The following is an 18,654-nucleotide window of genomic DNA, read 5'->3' as shown; positions in this document are numbered from 1 at the left end:
CATAACTTGGTAACTTCCTGATGATAGTAAGTGTAGGCAGCAAATAACATGAAAGTGTTTAGGTCTTGCCTTCCTGTGCCTTTTGTGTGCCTGCCGTGAATGGTTTGTAATTCGTCTGTAAGGTAAAGTGTATCCTGACTTTGAAAAAATCCCTTTTTCTATTTCTTGGAATACGGTCATACTTTGTTTGAATATCGCCTCTCTTCTTCCCCAGTACTGGCCTGCTTGAATGTGCATCCTCCTCAGACTCACGAATGGTGATGGGAGGAATGCTTGCAATAAGTCCAACCTCTGACATGCTCAGGGTACCATTCAGACCCATCGTTTTGGGTGTCGTGGGCCCCGTCCTCACTGTACCACTGGAATCAAAAGTCCCAGAAACTCCCCAATATGGGCAACACTGGTCTTGGGTTTCTTGTTTTCTAGTTTAGAGTGGATATGGCCTGGCAGTTTGGGCTGGACTGTTCCTGTTGGAGCTGGGTCAAGCGTATGGCTCGGTCAAAACTGAGGGGCAGGGTGTTCAAGAGGATGATGGGTTGGAATGCTATTTTTGCGTTTGAGGGTGGCTAGACTTAATGCAAGCATCCCTCCAATCACCTTTTGTTTGCCCGATATAACACCCTGTATGGCCAGGGGTGTGCCCAGAGGTGTGTCCCATGCTCACTGTGCCACTGGAACCAAGCTAAACTGATTGAAGAGCCCCAATCAGAGTGGAGTCAGTCTTTGGTTGCTTGTAAGCCGGCTCATGGAGAATCTAGCCTGGCATTTCGGGCTGGACCGCACCAATTGGAGCACTGTCAAGACTGATTTATATATGGCTGGGTACAAGCAGAGGTGGCATGGTGGGCAAAAGAACGATGGGTTAGAAAGCTCCCTGAGCGAGTGGCAGTGGTTACACTTATTGCAAGCATTCCTCCCATCCCCTTTTGTGTGTTTTTGATACGCATTTTCTTCGCCACTCCTGCATTTTTAAAGTTTGCATTGCATTTTCATATCTCCTATTTTATTTTGCACATGGTTACCATATGATTCTCTTGTTGGCAATCTCTTTTTCAAAAATTGTACTCTTTCCTATGTATTAAACTTAGTCACCATCGAGTCATGAAGGAGTTACAAACATCCGAGAAGTTTATTAAACCACCTGTAGTGGAAGCGAGGCTTCTTTTTACAGAAGATGCCACATATCAGTCAGTTAAGGCTTTATGAGAAGCCCTCAGATGAAAGTCGTACTTTTATTAAAGATAGGGACAGTTGTAACCAATCCTTTACATCAGTCACCCTTCTAGTGAAGCATTGCTCTTTAGGAGGAAACTGATGAACCAAAATGAAAAGCAGACACTGGTAACCGATCATCTGTTACAGTGGAGAGATAGTGCGAGGCCAGGTATCAAACAGCCTAGGGACGATGACCTGCTTCATTTAAATGCCTTACGTTTATTTCTTGTAGGTATTGAAATTGCAAAGGAAAAGGGTGCCAGGTACAGACTTGGACCAGAACTGGAAATATGGTGAGAGCCTTTTTCCCATGTTTTACAGACTTACTTTTCAAGTTAAAATATTATTTTGACTGGGATGATGGGATCGTTGTAGTTCAGCGTTGGGTCACAGATGTTTCCTTCACTAATTTCCCTTCCGCCATTTTAAGAGTGTATCGATATTAGTGCATAAGAGAGCATTGATGTAATTTACTTATTAAAGTTTCAAAAGTTTTCATTAAACATTTTAATGTTTTATGTATTGATATCAGTGCATAGGAGTGCTTTGATATCATTTAATTTTTTTAAAGTTTCAAACATTTCATTGAACATTTCAAGAATATAAAATGGTGACAATGGCGTATAGGGACCTGAAGTTGAGTGGGGAAAAGGGTCCAAGGGAGTTGTAATCAATTTTACTCATTCCCACACGTCTTTTATAGCTCTACTCCATTAAGCATTTCCCAAAATCCCCGCCTTTTGCTCCACTCACATTCTTGCGACCTCAGTGGTCACTTCCTCATTTGGGCAGAACCACAACCAATTATCCTCTTTGTTGCATCTCATAGCAGCGTGGGCTGATCCGAAACATCTTAGAAGCGTTTAAAGAGGACAGCTTTGTTCTGCCTGTACAATCAAGGATGTGACAGTTGTAAAATGCTCAATGGCTTCCTTTGTCTGCCCTTTCTCCATGTGAATGGGTAGTACCACCTTGCGTCTTCAGTATTCTGTGCTATTATCCTTACCAGATGACCAATGGGAACTGTGCATTTAACATTTTAAGGCTTAAATTATTGTACTTAGTATGTTAATCTCTAAGTACTGTTACTATCATTTGTGTGTTTAACGTTATATTTATTTATTCAATATATAATCCTAATTTTACTGTAATCCGTGTGTTTAACCTCGTATTTATTCAATATTAAATCCTAATTTTAATCTGAGTGGTTAACATTTTGTTTATTCAGTATTTTATCCTAATTGTACTGTAATCTGCGTGTTAAGCATCGTATTTATTTTAGCTGAATGCACTGTAATTTAACATCATATTCAATATGGAATCCTAACTAACTTTACTGTCATCTGTGTGTTTACCATAACATCGTATTTATTCAATATTTAGTCCTAACTGTACTGTAATCTGTGTGTTTGACATCGTTTTATATTTAACTCTTAGTGTACTTTAATCTGTGTTTAACCTCGTATTTATTCAATATATAATCCTAACTGTACTGTAATCTGTGAGTTTATCCTCAAATGTATTCAATATTTAATCCTAACTGTAATCTGTGTTTAACATTTTATCTTTTCAGTATTGTATCCAGACTGACTGTACTGTAACCTGTGTTTTTGACGCGCCGCTTGTTGCAGTTGTATACTATTAACTTTTCTTCCATCAGAATGCCGGCACTCAGTTGAACTTGTTTACAGGCCATCTACATCCCAGAGTTCAGTATGACCAACTCAAATAATCCTCCAGCAGTGTGAATTGAACGACCCCTTCCATCACGCTTACATCTCAGGTCACACATGCGGTATTGCTGGCTCTCCTAAACTCCCAACAGCTCTTACTACCCAACAATGCATATCACTCAGTTGTGTTCAGAACCACGTATAGCATATGGACAACATAGCAGCAAGATCACTGAGGTGCAAAAGCATTGTCAGTTAATCATCCTGTTCCACCCAACCCACCAACATACACCTTGGGATAAATGAGTACGAAATAGCCATACAGTCACATGCGCAACACTGTTGAAAATATGTTATTAGCCTCCTGATGCCTGTTCTGACTGGGCACTGGGCCGCTGCAAACACCTTTGGCGCATAGAACTATACACACTACAAAAGATCCCTTTAGACTAACCATTCTTTACCATCAAAAGATACTTAGGTCCATGAATATCCTAGACCCATATGGAATGGCTGCTCCGTCTCTGAAAGTCCTTTGATCCAATATGTCTGGTAGATGTGGCAATGCAGATAACATTTATCCTTCCAAACGTAAGAATGCATGCATGTAGTCATCCACCTACCCAGTCACATTTGTGTTTCCATTGAACATTCACCCACATAATCATGGGTTAATTATCCTTCTACCTGTGTGTGTGGGGCTGTGAATGTAGTTTGAGACTGTATTTGTGTCTGCACGTGTGTTGTCTTTGTTCATATTTGTCCTCCAGTGTTTTACTTATATGTTAATAGATGTCTGCCTGTTGTGCTGGTCTCTGTGTTACGACTACCTGTTGGTGTGTTTGGATATAGTCCTTTCTGATTGATACTTTTAACTGCAGATTTGATTGTGAGCACTCACAGGTGCCCAAACAGATTCAGAGACTTTTCTTAGCAGTTCCCTGGGGCACCAGTAGGTGGAGTCATGCAGCTCCGCATTGGATCCGTTCCACCTCGAAAGTGACGTCTGAGTCGCAATATAACCACCACCTCCACGCTTCAACATCAGTTTTTTTTTTCTGTGCCTGCTGATTTGGAACCGGAGCGTGCTCTGTTTTGTGACTGAAAACTTTTCCAAAGTTTCCAAGCGTGCAAGGGACAAGTCTTTCCCCAAAATAAGAGGTCTTAAACCCTGCAAGGATTGCCACAAACAAATCTCAGTGATGGACCCTCACAAGGTCTGTCTGTAGTGTCTTGGTTCAAAGCATGACGTGACATTGCATGACAATTGCACTCAAATGAACAGAAAGTTATCTGGGACTGCAAGGCCAAACTCTACATTGCTGAGCCCTGCAGTCATACAGGCTTCATTGAGGTTATATTTGATATCCTTCTGAATACCTATGAAGTGCCTTCGTGCCCCAAGAATCTGAGGAGGCCTGCAGTCAGGTTACTGAATATGCCTTCATCCCTGATGCTGACTTTGCCTCTCAACCTCAGTGTCCAACTCCACTCTGGGGCTGATGCTTACTCTGACTCCTGTGACTGTGCCTAGACCTGTGCTGGAGCCTTGCTCGTTGACGCTGAAAGAAAAGGCCATGGTCTCTTGAATGCAGAACTGAATCCATCACGATCTTGTTCAAAGTCATGCCCACCTTGACCACTGGAACTGCTTCACTCTGGTACGCTTCCACTGCACTATGGATTCTCAGGCCTGGATGAACAACATGATGACAACACCTGTATTAAGAGACAAACCTATTTTTAGACCTCCACGAGGCCAGTTGTCTTGATACTTCACCTCCCACTGGCTTTGCCTCTCCCTGTGGGCCCTCTACAGAGGAATCTATCTTAAGTGCAACAGTGATATGATAGGTGGCATAAGTACTTGACCTCAAGTTCCCTCAGTGGAGGTAAACAACTATGTTGCTGCAGCCAGGGCACTCCTCTCTTATGATGAGGCATTGACAGACACACTTTTGGGCACCTGGGTAGAGCTAGGATCTTGCCGTCCTGTCAGTTGCCACATAGGAGACACAGACAAGCTCTGGGTGACCCACGTTTCTTCAAAGCAGCACCCGACTCCTGAGCGTCTCATGGTTCAGGCCTCCGACAGTTGGCAGAAACTAAATGCATTCCTGACCACCCCACCATACAGAAAGTTGAAACGCATGGGGGCATTCAGAAAGCGAGTCTGCCAGTCTCCCCCTCATGTCCATAAACTCGAATTGCATCGTGGGGCGTTACTTGCATGTGTTGTAGGATATGGTGAATGATGTCTTGCTCACGATCCAAGATGACTCTTGCAGTACTCTCCAACAGACAATTCAGTGTGTCCAAGGTGTAGCGAAGTACTTGATTATGCCCGGCCTCAACACTACTAACTGGCTACTCTCCACCGTACGGTTAGAGCAGTTACTACTAGTGTGGTTCTTCGGCACCATGCCTGGATACACTCTGCACGTTTTTCGAGTGATGTCCAACAATCACTCATTGACATGCCCTTTCATAGGACCTCTTTTATTGGAGGCAAGGCAGACTCTGCGCTAGAGCTCTTTAAGAAAAGCAACGGAACAGTGTATTCTCTTGCCCTAATGCCACCCGCAAGGCAGTTTCCTCAGCACCGCTGCCTCTTTTGAGGCTTCAGAAGAAGCTTACACCTTTGCTGCATTACGACCTTTGCAGTGATGATACTAGAACAGTGGTTCCCAACCTTTTGACTTCTGGTGACCCCCACTTTATCATTCCTGGAGCCCGGGGACCCCCACTGTATCTTTTTTGGAATCTGGGGACCCCCCACTGAGTCATTACTGAAAGGTGGGGACCTAATTTGGTAATATTATTTAATTTTCTAAGCAGTCGCGGACCCACTGAGGAGGCTTCGCGGACCCCCAGGGGTCCCCGGACCACAGGTTGGGAACCACTGTTCTAGAACCATCACTGCATTCATCATCTAACCTTTCTTCTCTCCCAACTGATAACCCAACTGCAGATAGACCTTACTTGAAATCATACTCCACATGCGTGCACTGCCGCAGAGGTTTGCTGATAATCGCTATGGAACAATCATCACTCCGACTTAAGGTACAACATACAAATTACTCTGTCAGTGCACAGCAGACCGACCCTACTGTATGCAGCTGATGTACTGCCCACCAGGATATAATCTGCTGTCACTGGATAGCCCAACCTCTGAGAATACCCACTGAGCTTCATCTTTCCAACTGCACCGGTTTACCTTTTCTAAACAGAACATACTTGACAAACCCTTGACATCATCATACCTCTGCCATATACGTGGCAGTAGGCTGCCAGTTCAACAGCACATACACCGTCACAACTCCAACATGCATCTTGGAACCATTCATATAATGTGGGCTTGAACATATCACCCCTTACTTGCACAACATTTCTTCAAACATATACCTGGCTTAAGGTGCATTTCAAGACACAATCTGCACAGGCTTGGCAATTGCTGACTGGCCTCCTATCTCATCAGAAAACCTCAAAGTTCTTTATTACATGCATTGGCACACAAAACATGTGACAATAAATCCTAATCTGGATCTAATATGTGTACAATGAGCTATGATTGCAACAAACCAATCTCTTCTAACCACTTACAACCACACAGTACCAAACCACGATACACAATCGATCAGTAGAAACCCCAGACCTCTATGATAAGTGCACCCAGTACATGAGTGCTACTGTGCTATTCTAATGGTAGAAGGTGCTATACAAATGCAGTGTAACATAATATACAGTAAAATGCTGAAAAAGAAATGCAACTCTTATCTTCGAAGAGAAATAAACACTTTGTATAGTGCCTCGTAACACCACGTCTAAGCATTATGAACAATGGGGGTTCTTGTTACTCAGTTAAGATATGCTGTTTATTGACCTTCGAGAATGGAATGTGTACCAACTTTGGCAGGTTACAAGTTTAAATGAGGGCAATCATTGCTTGTTTCAGTGGGAAACTTACTCATTGATCTATCATGCAATTATACCTAACAATACATCATAGGTTTGAACCCTTGAAACCTCTCAAACCTAAAAAAAAATCTAGATCTTTTTCTTCCGCAAACTGAAGCGGACGCCTTTCTCTTCTACCCGATGACTCTCCACCACCTTCTAAAATGGCTGGAAGTTCCTTGTGTCCTTATGCCAGTCATCGCTCAAAACGTTAAGAAAATTAATTATATACCCAGCCTAAAAACAAATCTGTGTATTTCCAAAGAAATCGCAGAAAAATCATGTCTTGTTCCCCCTTCAAACTTTAGGCGTGCAGTACAAGAATTAGTGCTCTCACAACTCAGCAGAGGCGATGTATTTATTACAAGCTGACCTCCATTAATTGGATTTAGTCCGTCATAAGGGCATTTTGTATGATGTAGCGACATCACGGCTTTAATGTCTTCTCCTTCAAGCCATGAATATCTTTAAAAATACCTTAATCACTCACACACGTCATCAGGCATAGATAGCCCCTACCTAATAGACAAACTATAAATCCCAGGATGCAAAAGCAACATGTGACGCTGATCCCACCTATTCCTGAAAACATGAAAAACCAGAGCAGTCAACCAGGCTTTCTCCTGCCAAGCTCCGGATCTATGGAATCATCTGTCCTAAAATAACATCCTACGGGATTTATTTAGGGTGTTGGTGGGCAGCCGCAGTCTGCCAAGTTGGCGCAGGGGTGTCCTCTGCTCCCTGGTCTCCATACTGCTCACCATACTTAAAGATCCCAGGCAGGCTGGCTAGCATCTCTGGCCCCAACACAGTTAAAGGCACTGAAGCTTTGTCAAGTGGGCACCATGTTTAATACGCTTTCTCAGCATAGTTGTTTGTTTTTCAAAACCGAACTCCCAAAGGTGGATTTTATTATTAAAAATATTAAAACAAACCGCGTGGCACATAGGAGTTTTCGTCCAGCAAGTGGGCATCATTTCTTTGGTTTCATGTTTGGGACCACCAGGCTTTACCTGTGAGGGTGGATGTAAAGGGGCCTGTATGATTTGCAACTTTGTACAACTTCTGTGTGGGTAGCAATTCATGCATCTAAGGGTAATGATTCCATCCTTGGAGAAATTTCTCTGAATTTCATTTTTTTCCAATGTACTTTTGTGCATATTTGAACTGCATTAACTGCTGCTTGCAAACCAACTGTTGCTGGCGACTGTAGAATCTGGGAGATGCAATGTCCTTCTGAATTTGACGTTTGACTAGGTCTGTCTTCTTCCTACAGTGGTTATGGTTGCGCGGATCACTATTACGAAAGTGACACCCTTCTACATTCATTCCAAGTCCTGGCCAAGCTCCTGGAAATGCCAGTCACGCAGGACATTATCTGCGACGTGGGCATGTAAGTGCCTTGTGTCTTTTGTGTTTTCAGGTGAACACTAAATGTTACTTGTACCTACACTGTATTATTTTTTTTAATTTAAAAAAATATATATATTTTTAGAAATAAATCCCAAGCCTTCAGATGGCAGACAGTTCAGAAATGTTTATTTAGTTTGATACTCTTGAACCAAGGAGGGAGTCTAGCACTCAGGTCTACACTTGGGCAAACTTCACCAAGACCGTTTGCCCAAGCATTGCCACACAAAGACCTTTTCTGATCATTACACCATCCGCTTTCTTGTGTTTTTGATTAGATGAACTTCAAACTTACAGTAGTTTTTTCTTTTTAGTAAATGTTTTAATTGGGGCACTTTGTACAGAGCCTCTTCATTGGTCTCCTTGATGGTGCACTCACTTTGAAGTAATTTGTCTTAAGTGTCAATCGAGCACAAGGCGGTGTGCACAAATTCTCTGCTTATAACTAAAGCTAGATGGAGAATGTGAGCGAGAGCTAAAAACAGATTAAGAAAAAATGGGAGTGGGAATGGGCACAGGGTTTGCACAATCACATGTATGCCATGGGTTTATTGCAGCATCTGGGTCAGTACAATCACATTTGTAAAGTTGTTGTTCTGGTTTTGACTTTTTTCAGCTCTGTAAAGTGGGTTCTTCTCACACACAGAGGGCGAAAAGTGAGGCAGTAAGTGGTCAAGTGTTGTATTTTCTCAGAGTGATTATTGAGCCATCTGATTTGATTTTAGTGAATCGGCTCAACTCTGGTCACTAGATTGGAAGGACACAACTATGCCAGAATTATCTGACATTTTTGTTATCGAGTAAGCCATTTATATGAGATGTACTCACACGATTGCTATTGCAATTAGACTGGACGTGTAATGCTGCTCAGGCTATGAAATGCACTGGCCGTGTCCCGAAGGCTTGCCTATGGCAAGTCTGTTTACACCAATCCATGATTGTTCCAAACCCGGCTTCTAGAGATGCAGCTTCTCTGACCCTCAGTATCTATACTTTTACTTTAGACCGAATTATTAGCATCTTAGCAGGCTTAATTGAAGTAATAGCTGATTTAACTCAGACACCTGCCTAGCAGGCAGCACTTGTCACTATAGTTGGACCCCATGATTCTGTATTTGGGATGGTGTAGCTGAAAATGTAGTCACAAGCCCAGATATTAATATTGTGAATTCAATACAATTATCCTGTATTTCAGAATACCTCGACAAAGAGGTGAAATTAAAACCAAATAAGGTGGTTAGAAAGGGTGTGAACTGTTAAGCAACCATTGTGAGACCACACAATGTTTTCCTGGTTAATTGCCAAAGCCTTGAGAATAGTCAAAGAGTAAGCAAGAAAATGTACATAAAATAAGATGAGTGAGACTAGGATCTGGATGGCATTGTTTGGGTGGACCCCTGTTTGTTTTTTGGTAGAGCTAGACCAACTGTATATAGAGAATTGTCTATTGGTTTTCCTTTTGTAGAGAAAGGTGGCACAGGACGTATGCCACCTGGATGTGAACACAGCCCTCTATCTGCATGTGTTTGTATGTCTGGTGCAACCTGGGGGACTGTCAAGTTCAAGGGCATTACACTCTGTTGAATCTGCACTCCTCCCAACAGGCAAGACCTAATGGAGGTGGGTCCATCCCCAATTTGGTAAAATCAGGACCTGGCTTGATTAGTAGACCGCCCATGGTGGCAGACAGAGTTAAGGCATTGCACATGTCTTCATAAAACCTCGCCTGCTGTGCCACAGACAGGAGTGCTGATTCTCATCATATTCTGCTGCTAATCATATGTGTTGCCTACAACAGACCTCAGAACACAGGTGTGTTCACTAGGAAGATGAATCCACTTAAGAGAGTCAGCAATGTGGCAGGATTATGGATGTTTCATTGTAAGTTTGAATGTCATCTCAGCATGTGAAGTAAAGAAAATTGATTCTGGGTCTCGGATTATAATTGTGCGTGCAGCTGGGAGCTTCAAGGTGGTCCTAGTGTTGACCTGTGATACTGAGAAGGGCAGAGGCTTGCTCCCAGTGACAAGGCCCCTGAGAATTATGATAAGGGCTCCTGGTTTTATGGTATTTATTTTTTGAAAATTTCTGTCTGTATTTATCCATATGTATTTTTGACCATCTTATTGGATTTATCCATATTTATTTTGTGCATTGTGAACAGTGAGGTGATAACTTGTATGTTTTTGTACTTATTTACCAGATAAACCCACACCCATACTTTGAAGCCTGTCAGGTTTTAGCACATTACACAGTCAAAAGTAATAAAATAATAAACCCACATTAAAAAAAATAGTATAATAGATCATATACATGTTGAGATATGCAGTAATTTAAGCAAATCTGATTGAGCTTTGTAACTCCCCATGCTGCCGATATGTACATCTATTGACTTGAAAGTTAGCAATCTCAGCATGGTGACTCACTCAGAAGAAGTCAGAGTATCTGTATTTTTCCACTTTTAAAAGTAAATACAGACAGGGAAGACAATGTTTTCTGTCTGTTTTTATCTGTAAACATCGGTAAAAACGGAAAACAGGGAGCCCTAATTATGATGCATCAGTAGAGAAGAGCTAAAGTGGTCTTGGGATGTTCATTTGTTCACTGGTAGAAGGTAATAAAGGAAACATGCCACCGAATGTAATGTTTATGGCACCAGCTATGCTGGCTCCCAGGTCTCGTGCTGCAAAGTTAGTTGCCTCTTGAAGGACCTATGTCAGCAACACAAGAGCCTTGAGTGGCAGATCTGTGTCTGACTCCCCAGTAACTGCTACCCCCCCAAGTCCCAGACCATCATAGATGACATAGTGATAGAGGTAGGGCAAGGGAAGAAGATGGGGAGTATTGCAGAGGCTGGTGACCGACCGCGGCCCTTTGCTCTTAATCTTCTAGGTAAGGGATCCACCACCCGATGGTTTGCCTGACTCACTGCTGAGTTGTTCAGAAGCATGAATTGGGCAAGCATTAAATGTCCTCAGATATGCGGCCCTTGGGTTGAGCAAAAATATGGACCATGAAGAGGGCTTCCCAAGACTAACGGGTAAAATATTGGTAACCTAATCATAGTCTCGTTTATTGCCAAGTAGAAGAGGTGTGCTGTTGTGCAAAGTAATTACTTCTCACAAACATTTTTTATGACATCGATGTCATTTTTGGGAAGATTGTTCCTATTTTCGTTTGTATGGATCAGCAAGTAATTCACATATAATGTAATATGAGTTTGTTAAATGTTTCCTACAGGCCTGTTATGCACAGAAATGTCCGATACAACTGTAGAGTGATCTTCTTAAACAAGTAGGTACTTCATTTGTCTTGTGGTTTTACTTTTAATGGCATAAAAATCAACAATGCAAATTTTATTTTGATGCAGTCAACCTATTGTGAACCTAATGAACTGACTGTAGCTGTTTAATAGTCAGTGTATATTAGTCAGAGATTTACCAAGGGCTGCCTTTGCTTTATTGGTGTAGTGGGTCAGTTACAAAAAATCCTATGCAATCTTATTTAATCGCACATCCCTAAATGTTAGTCTACCCAATGTATCTGCAGTGACTTTAGCCATGTCACCTAAACCGCTGTCCCTAGTTACAAAGATTCTTTATGCCATGTTGTGAAGTTTCCCCACATACTTTATGCTTTCCTCTGGTCAGCAGTGGGAATCCAGCCGTCCCCAATGGTACCGCTCCAGGTGTCCAGCATTGCTCTCGCACCTCTACCTTGTATACCTTTATTGCAATGGTGCTCTTGTGAAGTGAGGATGGGTCAGGTGGGCTTTACTCCTGCTTTGCTACAAAAATGTGCAAGCGATGCCCCTTGGCAGAGTTATACAGATGCCAATGTTAAGTCATTCTGCCCTGCAGCCTCGATTACATGTGCATCAGAGGAGCGGGAATCTTCCTTTCTATGTTTTGTTAGTGTAAATAATGCCAGAAACACATGGAATTTCCAAACTGAAAACATGGCAATTGTGCATACGTTTGTTAGCATTAGCATTCTAAAAGTTAGTCTGCTTGCCCTATGCCTGTACAAAGAGTCATGTTTACATCATACAGTCCTCTTTTGCATGTAATATGCACCATAATCACATGGAAGCCCTGCCACACGTGACATAAGCACTTTCCTTGCTCTGTGTTACCTGGACTGGCCTTCAGTGCACTAGCCATCACCCCAGCTTACATAGCCTCTGTCTGGAGAGGGTAGTTTGTTCTAGAATGGAAGAGGCCTGTACCACACACACAGGGCTTGGAGTGCAGACTTTTGGTTGTTTTGGCCCATGCTTTCCTGGGAATCTTCATAAAACATATTTGCATACCATAAGGTTATGACTAGTGGAGGTATGCCACGATTGTGGAAGAACGTATATTTAACAAACAGCACAAAAAGCACAATGCTATAAGAAATACTTAATTATCATTACATGTCTGGTGGTTCAGTGCATTAAAGCATCTGCTATAATGAATCTCTGTCACTGGTTCAGATGAGTGCCTGTCGTCTTGGCCTTTCATCCTTCTGGGGTTGGCAAAATGAGTACCTTTGAGTTGAGCAACAATAATTATCTGTCACTGACACCTAGAAACCCCATTAGGTGAATATTCATAAAGTAAGTACAGCTTTATGTTGCATGGCGAGTGATATTACTAGTGTAATTGCATGGGCTACCTCAAGAGGTATATAACTGCTGTGTTTTTTACATTGCCTCTGCACGCTGTTTTCTATGGTGCCCTTGGCACGTAACGCCATTTTACCAACTCATATTCTGCCCCCTAAGTTACGTTTCATAGCCGTCCCCACCAGCATCTCTCCGTACACATTCCTACACAGCGCTCTGAAGCCAATGCTGCAGGCTCGCCACCACCTGCCCAATAGAGCCACGCTTTCCTAATGCTGGGGCATCTCCATCCTTTTGACTGAACATTATCCTAGACCCACCTTCTGTGGTGTCTTGTGTGTAGGCTTCCTGCAGACCAATATCAAACATTTTGTAATTGCAGATGAATGAGGGAGTCTGGTTTTCGAGGGATATTGCTGGGTGGTACAGGAAATTGGGCTATTTTGCCATAATGAACATAGATCGAAAGATAGGCTGTGAAGAGTATCTCCCTTACATATGTGATCACAGCAGTGGGTGAGGCAACAGGTCAGGTGGGAGTTTGGAGCAACACATACGTGTTTGGTAGCCTGGAAAAAACACATAAAGCCAATCTAAGGGAGGACTTAAAAAGTTGGAGGACCTTTCAATAGAAAAGTCCCATCTAAGTGTAGGCACGCCTGTAGAGAACTGGGGCATCTCAGGAGAGTGTGCCCTTCTGTGAAACCTGTGGCAGACCAGACACATGTTGACTTGTAAGAAGTTTGCTAGGGCCTCTGAAAGTATGTAGCCCTAAAGTGGCGGTGGAGAGATTTCAGAATGTGACGGGGCTTCAGAGACCTGGGCGGGCAGAGGTGGACTCAGACAAATGTACCCGTAGGCGAGTGGAGGTATTTCAGGAAACAAAGGGACTTCTGAAAGATGGGAAGAGCAGGGCAATGCCAGTCATGCTGACATATAGGGAAATGGAGAGAAAACTGCATGATAGCGCCTTGACTAGCAAGTGAATCTTGGTCATAGTCAGTCATAAGTGGCTTTCCACGAGTTGTCCATTCCATTGATTCTGGACATGTGATATTGAGAACACATTTTTGTTTTACAGAAAAATTCTTCTGATTCGACCAAAAATGGTCTTGGCAAATACAGGAAACTACAGAGAACTGCGCTGGTTTTCACCGTGGAGCAAACCAAGGTGAGCTAACTTGTGACAGGGCTGCGACCACGCTAGTAAGATATAATACTGAATTGTAGTTTGCGAGTTGTCTGAGCTAGCCTGTAATATGTGACATAAAATGGTTGTATAAAATTATAAATATTGTGTGATTTTCATAGGCATGTGGAAGAATACTTTTTACCAAGGATGATACAAGAGTTAACTGGACAGGTACGTTTTATTGGAAGAGACTATTGTCTGCAGGTTGTAGTGCAACTTGAACGTTCTCTTTCATGCTGTAAAATACAAGATTGTAATTTGGCAACAAAAATGAACACTTGAGTATGCCGCACTTTCTGAAAGTGTGATAAGGCTGGTCGTCCACTGTGGTCATTCGTCCAATCACGGTTTTCTCTTTTTTACCTACATATTTGATAGCTAAAGCTGTTGTTAACTCTCTGCCTAGGTACTTACAAGAAGTTAATGTTGTTTTAGAAAGTTGTCCACAACTTCACAGTGCCTGTGTGGCTAAACGCGCATCTTGGGGAGCAGACGTTTTATTAAAGTAACTGCTAAGTTGTGGAATGTGCTACCTATGAATTTGAACACCAGTCCTAATCTTTTGTCTTTCAGGCAATGTCTTAAAATCTGGCTATTCAGCAACTAGTGGAGCAACTTTTTCATTATAATAGACTTAGCGCAAAGACGTCTCAGGGCATTAGAGTGGACCAAAGTGATTAAATAAATGCTTTTCTTTGCTCTAACCAACGTAACCACAGCTGAGAGTCATTCGTGCCATCTATAATATATAGATTGTAATCACATAGCCATGGTTGGGTTGATTACACACAAATAAAGTTGTTGACGAATAGATTATCAGAATGAAGCGTAACAATTGCGTGTTTCTTTCAAGCTAACTTTCTTCATTTCATATAACTTGCTGAATGACCACACGGGGAGGCACTTACATGAGATGATCCGGGAGTAGCATGTACCATTTTAAGTCCTTTGGAACCTTTTGCTATTGTTGGTGTGCAGAATGCTGACCAGAAGTACACTGCACTCATCCCGAGCATAGAGTTTTACCCTGAATAGATCCTCTTTTTGTTTGGTGTTGATGAATTCAGTAGTTTTGAGATATATGAATTAAAATGGGTATTGGTCAGGAATCAAATGGTGGTTTTTCTCTATATCTTTGTTTTCTCTAGCAACTTGGCTGGTGTTTGATATATGTGCACAACATTGGCAGACACTTGATTCATTCAACCAAGATCCTTAATTTGACATTTCTTGCAGTTTGGTTAAGCTGGAGTGAAATTACTGGGGGTAAAACAGTTTTGCTTTCTCTTAAAACAACATCTTCTAAATCGAATTCCACAGAATTTGGAAAGAAGATAGAACTTTTATCAGAAAATATTCTTGATTAGAGTTGAATTTGAGTGTTTTTGATTTGGCTCGTGTGCCTAGAGGTATTTTCAAATACTTCCTGAAATTATTTCACAAAGGGTACAACTTGCACAGAGATGAAGCTGGCGGCGTGGTTGTTGGAAGAGGTACTTGGAACAAGGTATGGTGGCTGCCACCTCCTGCTTCCAGGGCTCACTCTGCCTGTCTGAAGGGCATGAGATGTGTACTCTAGGTCACAGGGACATGTGGACATTGACCAAACCTTGCATCCAATATCTTCTGTGCATGGCTGAAACAAGTGCTCTGCAAGATCTCCCTGGGCTTGGGTGTGGCCAAAGGAAGACAATGCACAATCCAAACACCACAGGTTTGTGGGTCCAGAACACAGAGGTAAGGTGCAAGGTGGCGATAAATGTTGTGCCCTCCGCCCAGTGCCTACTGAGCACTGCAGAACTCCAGGTACAGCAGTTCAGAGGATTAGGGACAGGGATGAAGAGGAAAAAGGCCTTCAGCTAATACTTGCTGTGCACAGTCGCTTTCAGCATTTTGTTGGTTCCTGCTTTTACCAAAGGCCAACAAAACCAGAACAGTTCACTGAAAAACTGGTTAAAGGAAAATTATGTTTGAGAGAATAACGTTTGATATAAAAACCTAGAAATTTGTTGAAATAAATAATCTTTAGACATCACAAAGATGATATCTTTAAGTAGATCTCAACCATAACATCCCTTAACATAAGTTTTTTTTTTTTTTTTTTTTTTTTTTTTTCTTTTCTTTTTTTATTTCCAGAATTTTTGTTTTTTGGAACTATTATTCTTTTTGTATATTTTCTTTGAAAGTGAACAGAGTGTCCGCAAACAAAGTATGTTCTAAGTCAATATAGTGATGAAAACAACAGACGTTATCATGCCACGTCCGTCGATATCCTTTCGGACGTAACCCGAAGTCTGCTGAATATATCTCATTATAATGAATACTTTGTCGCTGTAGGTCTGTGAGTACTGCAAAATAATGTGCTGCCAGCTGAATACATTTCCACGTTTTTGTGGCAATTAGTCTTTTCCATCCACTTTAGGTGTGTGTCCTTTCGTGTAGGTGTCTGGAGTTGTATGTGGTTGTACCACAGAACCTGGTGGTGTCTGGGAATTCTCTATCCGGTTCAACAGATCCAACATGGTCAGTTGCCAAAAAAGTCTGAAGTGCTCCTAGCCAATCAGTATAGGTTGGATCAACACACAAAGTTTGTGGGTTTAGAGACTCCAAATGATGGTAACCACTGCAGCAGGCAGAAAAGTAGATGTTAGGGTGCAAAGGCTGACTTTTGTCGTGCTTAATATGAAGATGATCAACTATTTGGGCTTCAGTGGGAAGTAAAAATTAACATGAGGATTTTGTATGTAGAGAATCTACTTTTTGATCCTGTTACCAATCTGGGCCAAATATGGACCAAAAAAGTAGGATTGTGGTGTATAAATGGCCTCCATGCTTTGTGTATTTTTTGTTAAACGAATGATATATTATTAGCAAAAATAAAGGTGGCAATTCCTACATAAAATCAAACTCGCCCAAAACTACAAAGACACATGTACATAAGTATAAGTTCTTTCTCCGTCCCTCTTTAAAGGTACCTAATTTATAATTAACTACCGCTGTTTGGAGATCGCTGTTTTGGCAAAAATAAATTCCACCATATAGACATAATTTCAAGAACGTAGACTTTCCGTTGCTCTTTTTTCACAAGAGTCTTTGTTTTAGGAAACAGTGGCTTTCGGAGATGCAGTTATAGCCACTAAGGACACATGCATTGGAAGTGAAATTTGTGAGGAGCTCTGGGCACCGAACAGGTAATTGTTGTGGGTGCATCTTTGTTTTGTCAAAAAAGTAATGTAACATTCCATATGATTGGCGACTCATCATAAGTATAATAGTTTACGAGGTCAACTGCTTTTTACTACACGCCCATTTAGCACTTAGCTTTGCCCCTTAACTAAATCGTAGTATTCTTTAGCATATAACCATTGTTGTTAATGAAGCAGGGCGGTAAAGATGTCCAGTAATAGTGTTACCAACATTTTAGCACTCTTCTAAATTTACTGTATATTCTCACTGTATTTGCCCATGAATTATTAAATTCAGCATAGATGCCTTGTGTAATGGTATTACGCTGTTTGACATTACTGCAGTATTTACTACCACCATCTAAATAATGGCTATGGCTGATGCTCTGACAAGAAACAGGTTTAGACAGTAACTGAAATCCAATTATTTCCTTTTGGATTATATCTTAAACTCGATTTATATGTAAAAACCCTTCCCACGCACCTAAACAACTTCCCGTTACCGTACAGAGGAGCTTCGTGCATGGTATAAGGTGTGCCCCAGAAACCCCCATAGGGAGGAGCTGGAGCAGAGTTTAAATAGTATAGTTTCTAAATGCATATTGTAGGAAGTTGGCTCTGTATGTGCTATTTCAAAGTAAGGAATAGCATGCACAGAGTCCAAGGGTTCCCCTTAGAGGTAAAATAGTGGTAAAAAAATAGATAATACTAATGCTCTATTTTGTGGTAGTGTGGTCGAGCAGTAGGCTTATCCAAGGAGTAGTGTTAAGCATTTGTTGTACATACACATAGACAATAAATGAGGTACACACACTCGGAGACAAATCCAGCCAATAGGTTTTTATATAGAAAAATATCTTTTCTTAGTTTATTTTAAGAACCACAGGTTCAAATTCTACATGTAATATCTCATTCGAAAGGTATTGCAGGTAAGTACTTTAGGAACTTCAAATCATAAAAATTGCATGTATACTTTTCAAGTTATTGACAAATAGCTGTTTTAAAAGTGGACACTTAGTGCAATTTTCACAGTTCCTAGGGGAGGTAAGTTTTGGTTAGTTTTACCAGGTAAGTAAGACACTTACAGGGTTCAGTTCTTGGTCCAAGGTAGCCCACCGTTGGGGGTTCAGAGCAACCCCAAAGTCACCACACCAGCAGCTCAGGGCCGGTCAGGTGCAGAGTTCAAAGTGGTGCCCAAAACACATAGGCTAGAATGGAGAGAAGGGGGTGCCCCGGTTCCGGTCTGCTTGCAGGTAAGTACCCGCGTCTTCGGAGGGCAGACCAGGGGGGTTTTGTAGGGCACCGGGGGGGACACAAGCCCACACAGAAATTTCACCCTCAGCAGCGCGGGGGCGGCCGGGTGCAGTGTAGAAACAAGCGTCGGGTTTGTAATGGAAGTCAATGGGAGATCTC

The 18,654-nt window shown here is 41.9% G+C and overlaps 1 protein-coding gene across 1 annotated transcript in view; it reads left to right on the top strand.

Moving 5' to 3' along the window:
• The window catches only part of NADSYN1 (NAD synthetase 1), a 154,966-nt gene that overhangs the window by 7,143 nt on the left and 129,169 nt on the right, over positions 1-18,654 (top strand). Inside the window, exons 2-7 of the mRNA XM_069221909.1 lie at positions 1,448-1,508; positions 8,122-8,238; positions 11,496-11,549; positions 13,946-14,035; positions 14,176-14,227; positions 17,159-17,247. Of these exons, the coding sequence (XP_069078010.1) occupies positions 1,448-1,508; positions 8,122-8,238; positions 11,496-11,549; positions 13,946-14,035; positions 14,176-14,227; positions 17,159-17,247 (463 nt within the window). The remainder of the gene's footprint in view (positions 1-1,447; positions 1,509-8,121; positions 8,239-11,495; positions 11,550-13,945; positions 14,036-14,175; positions 14,228-17,158; positions 17,248-18,654) is intronic.

The sequence above is a fragment of the Pleurodeles waltl genome, chromosome 3_1 (assembly GCF_031143425.1).
Source record: "Pleurodeles waltl isolate 20211129_DDA chromosome 3_1, aPleWal1.hap1.20221129, whole genome shotgun sequence".
Classification (NCBI taxonomy): domain Eukaryota; kingdom Metazoa; phylum Chordata; class Amphibia; order Caudata; family Salamandridae; genus Pleurodeles; species Pleurodeles waltl.
The sequence above is the reverse complement of the archived record's forward strand: the minus strand, read 5'-3'. Positions and strand labels throughout refer to the sequence as shown.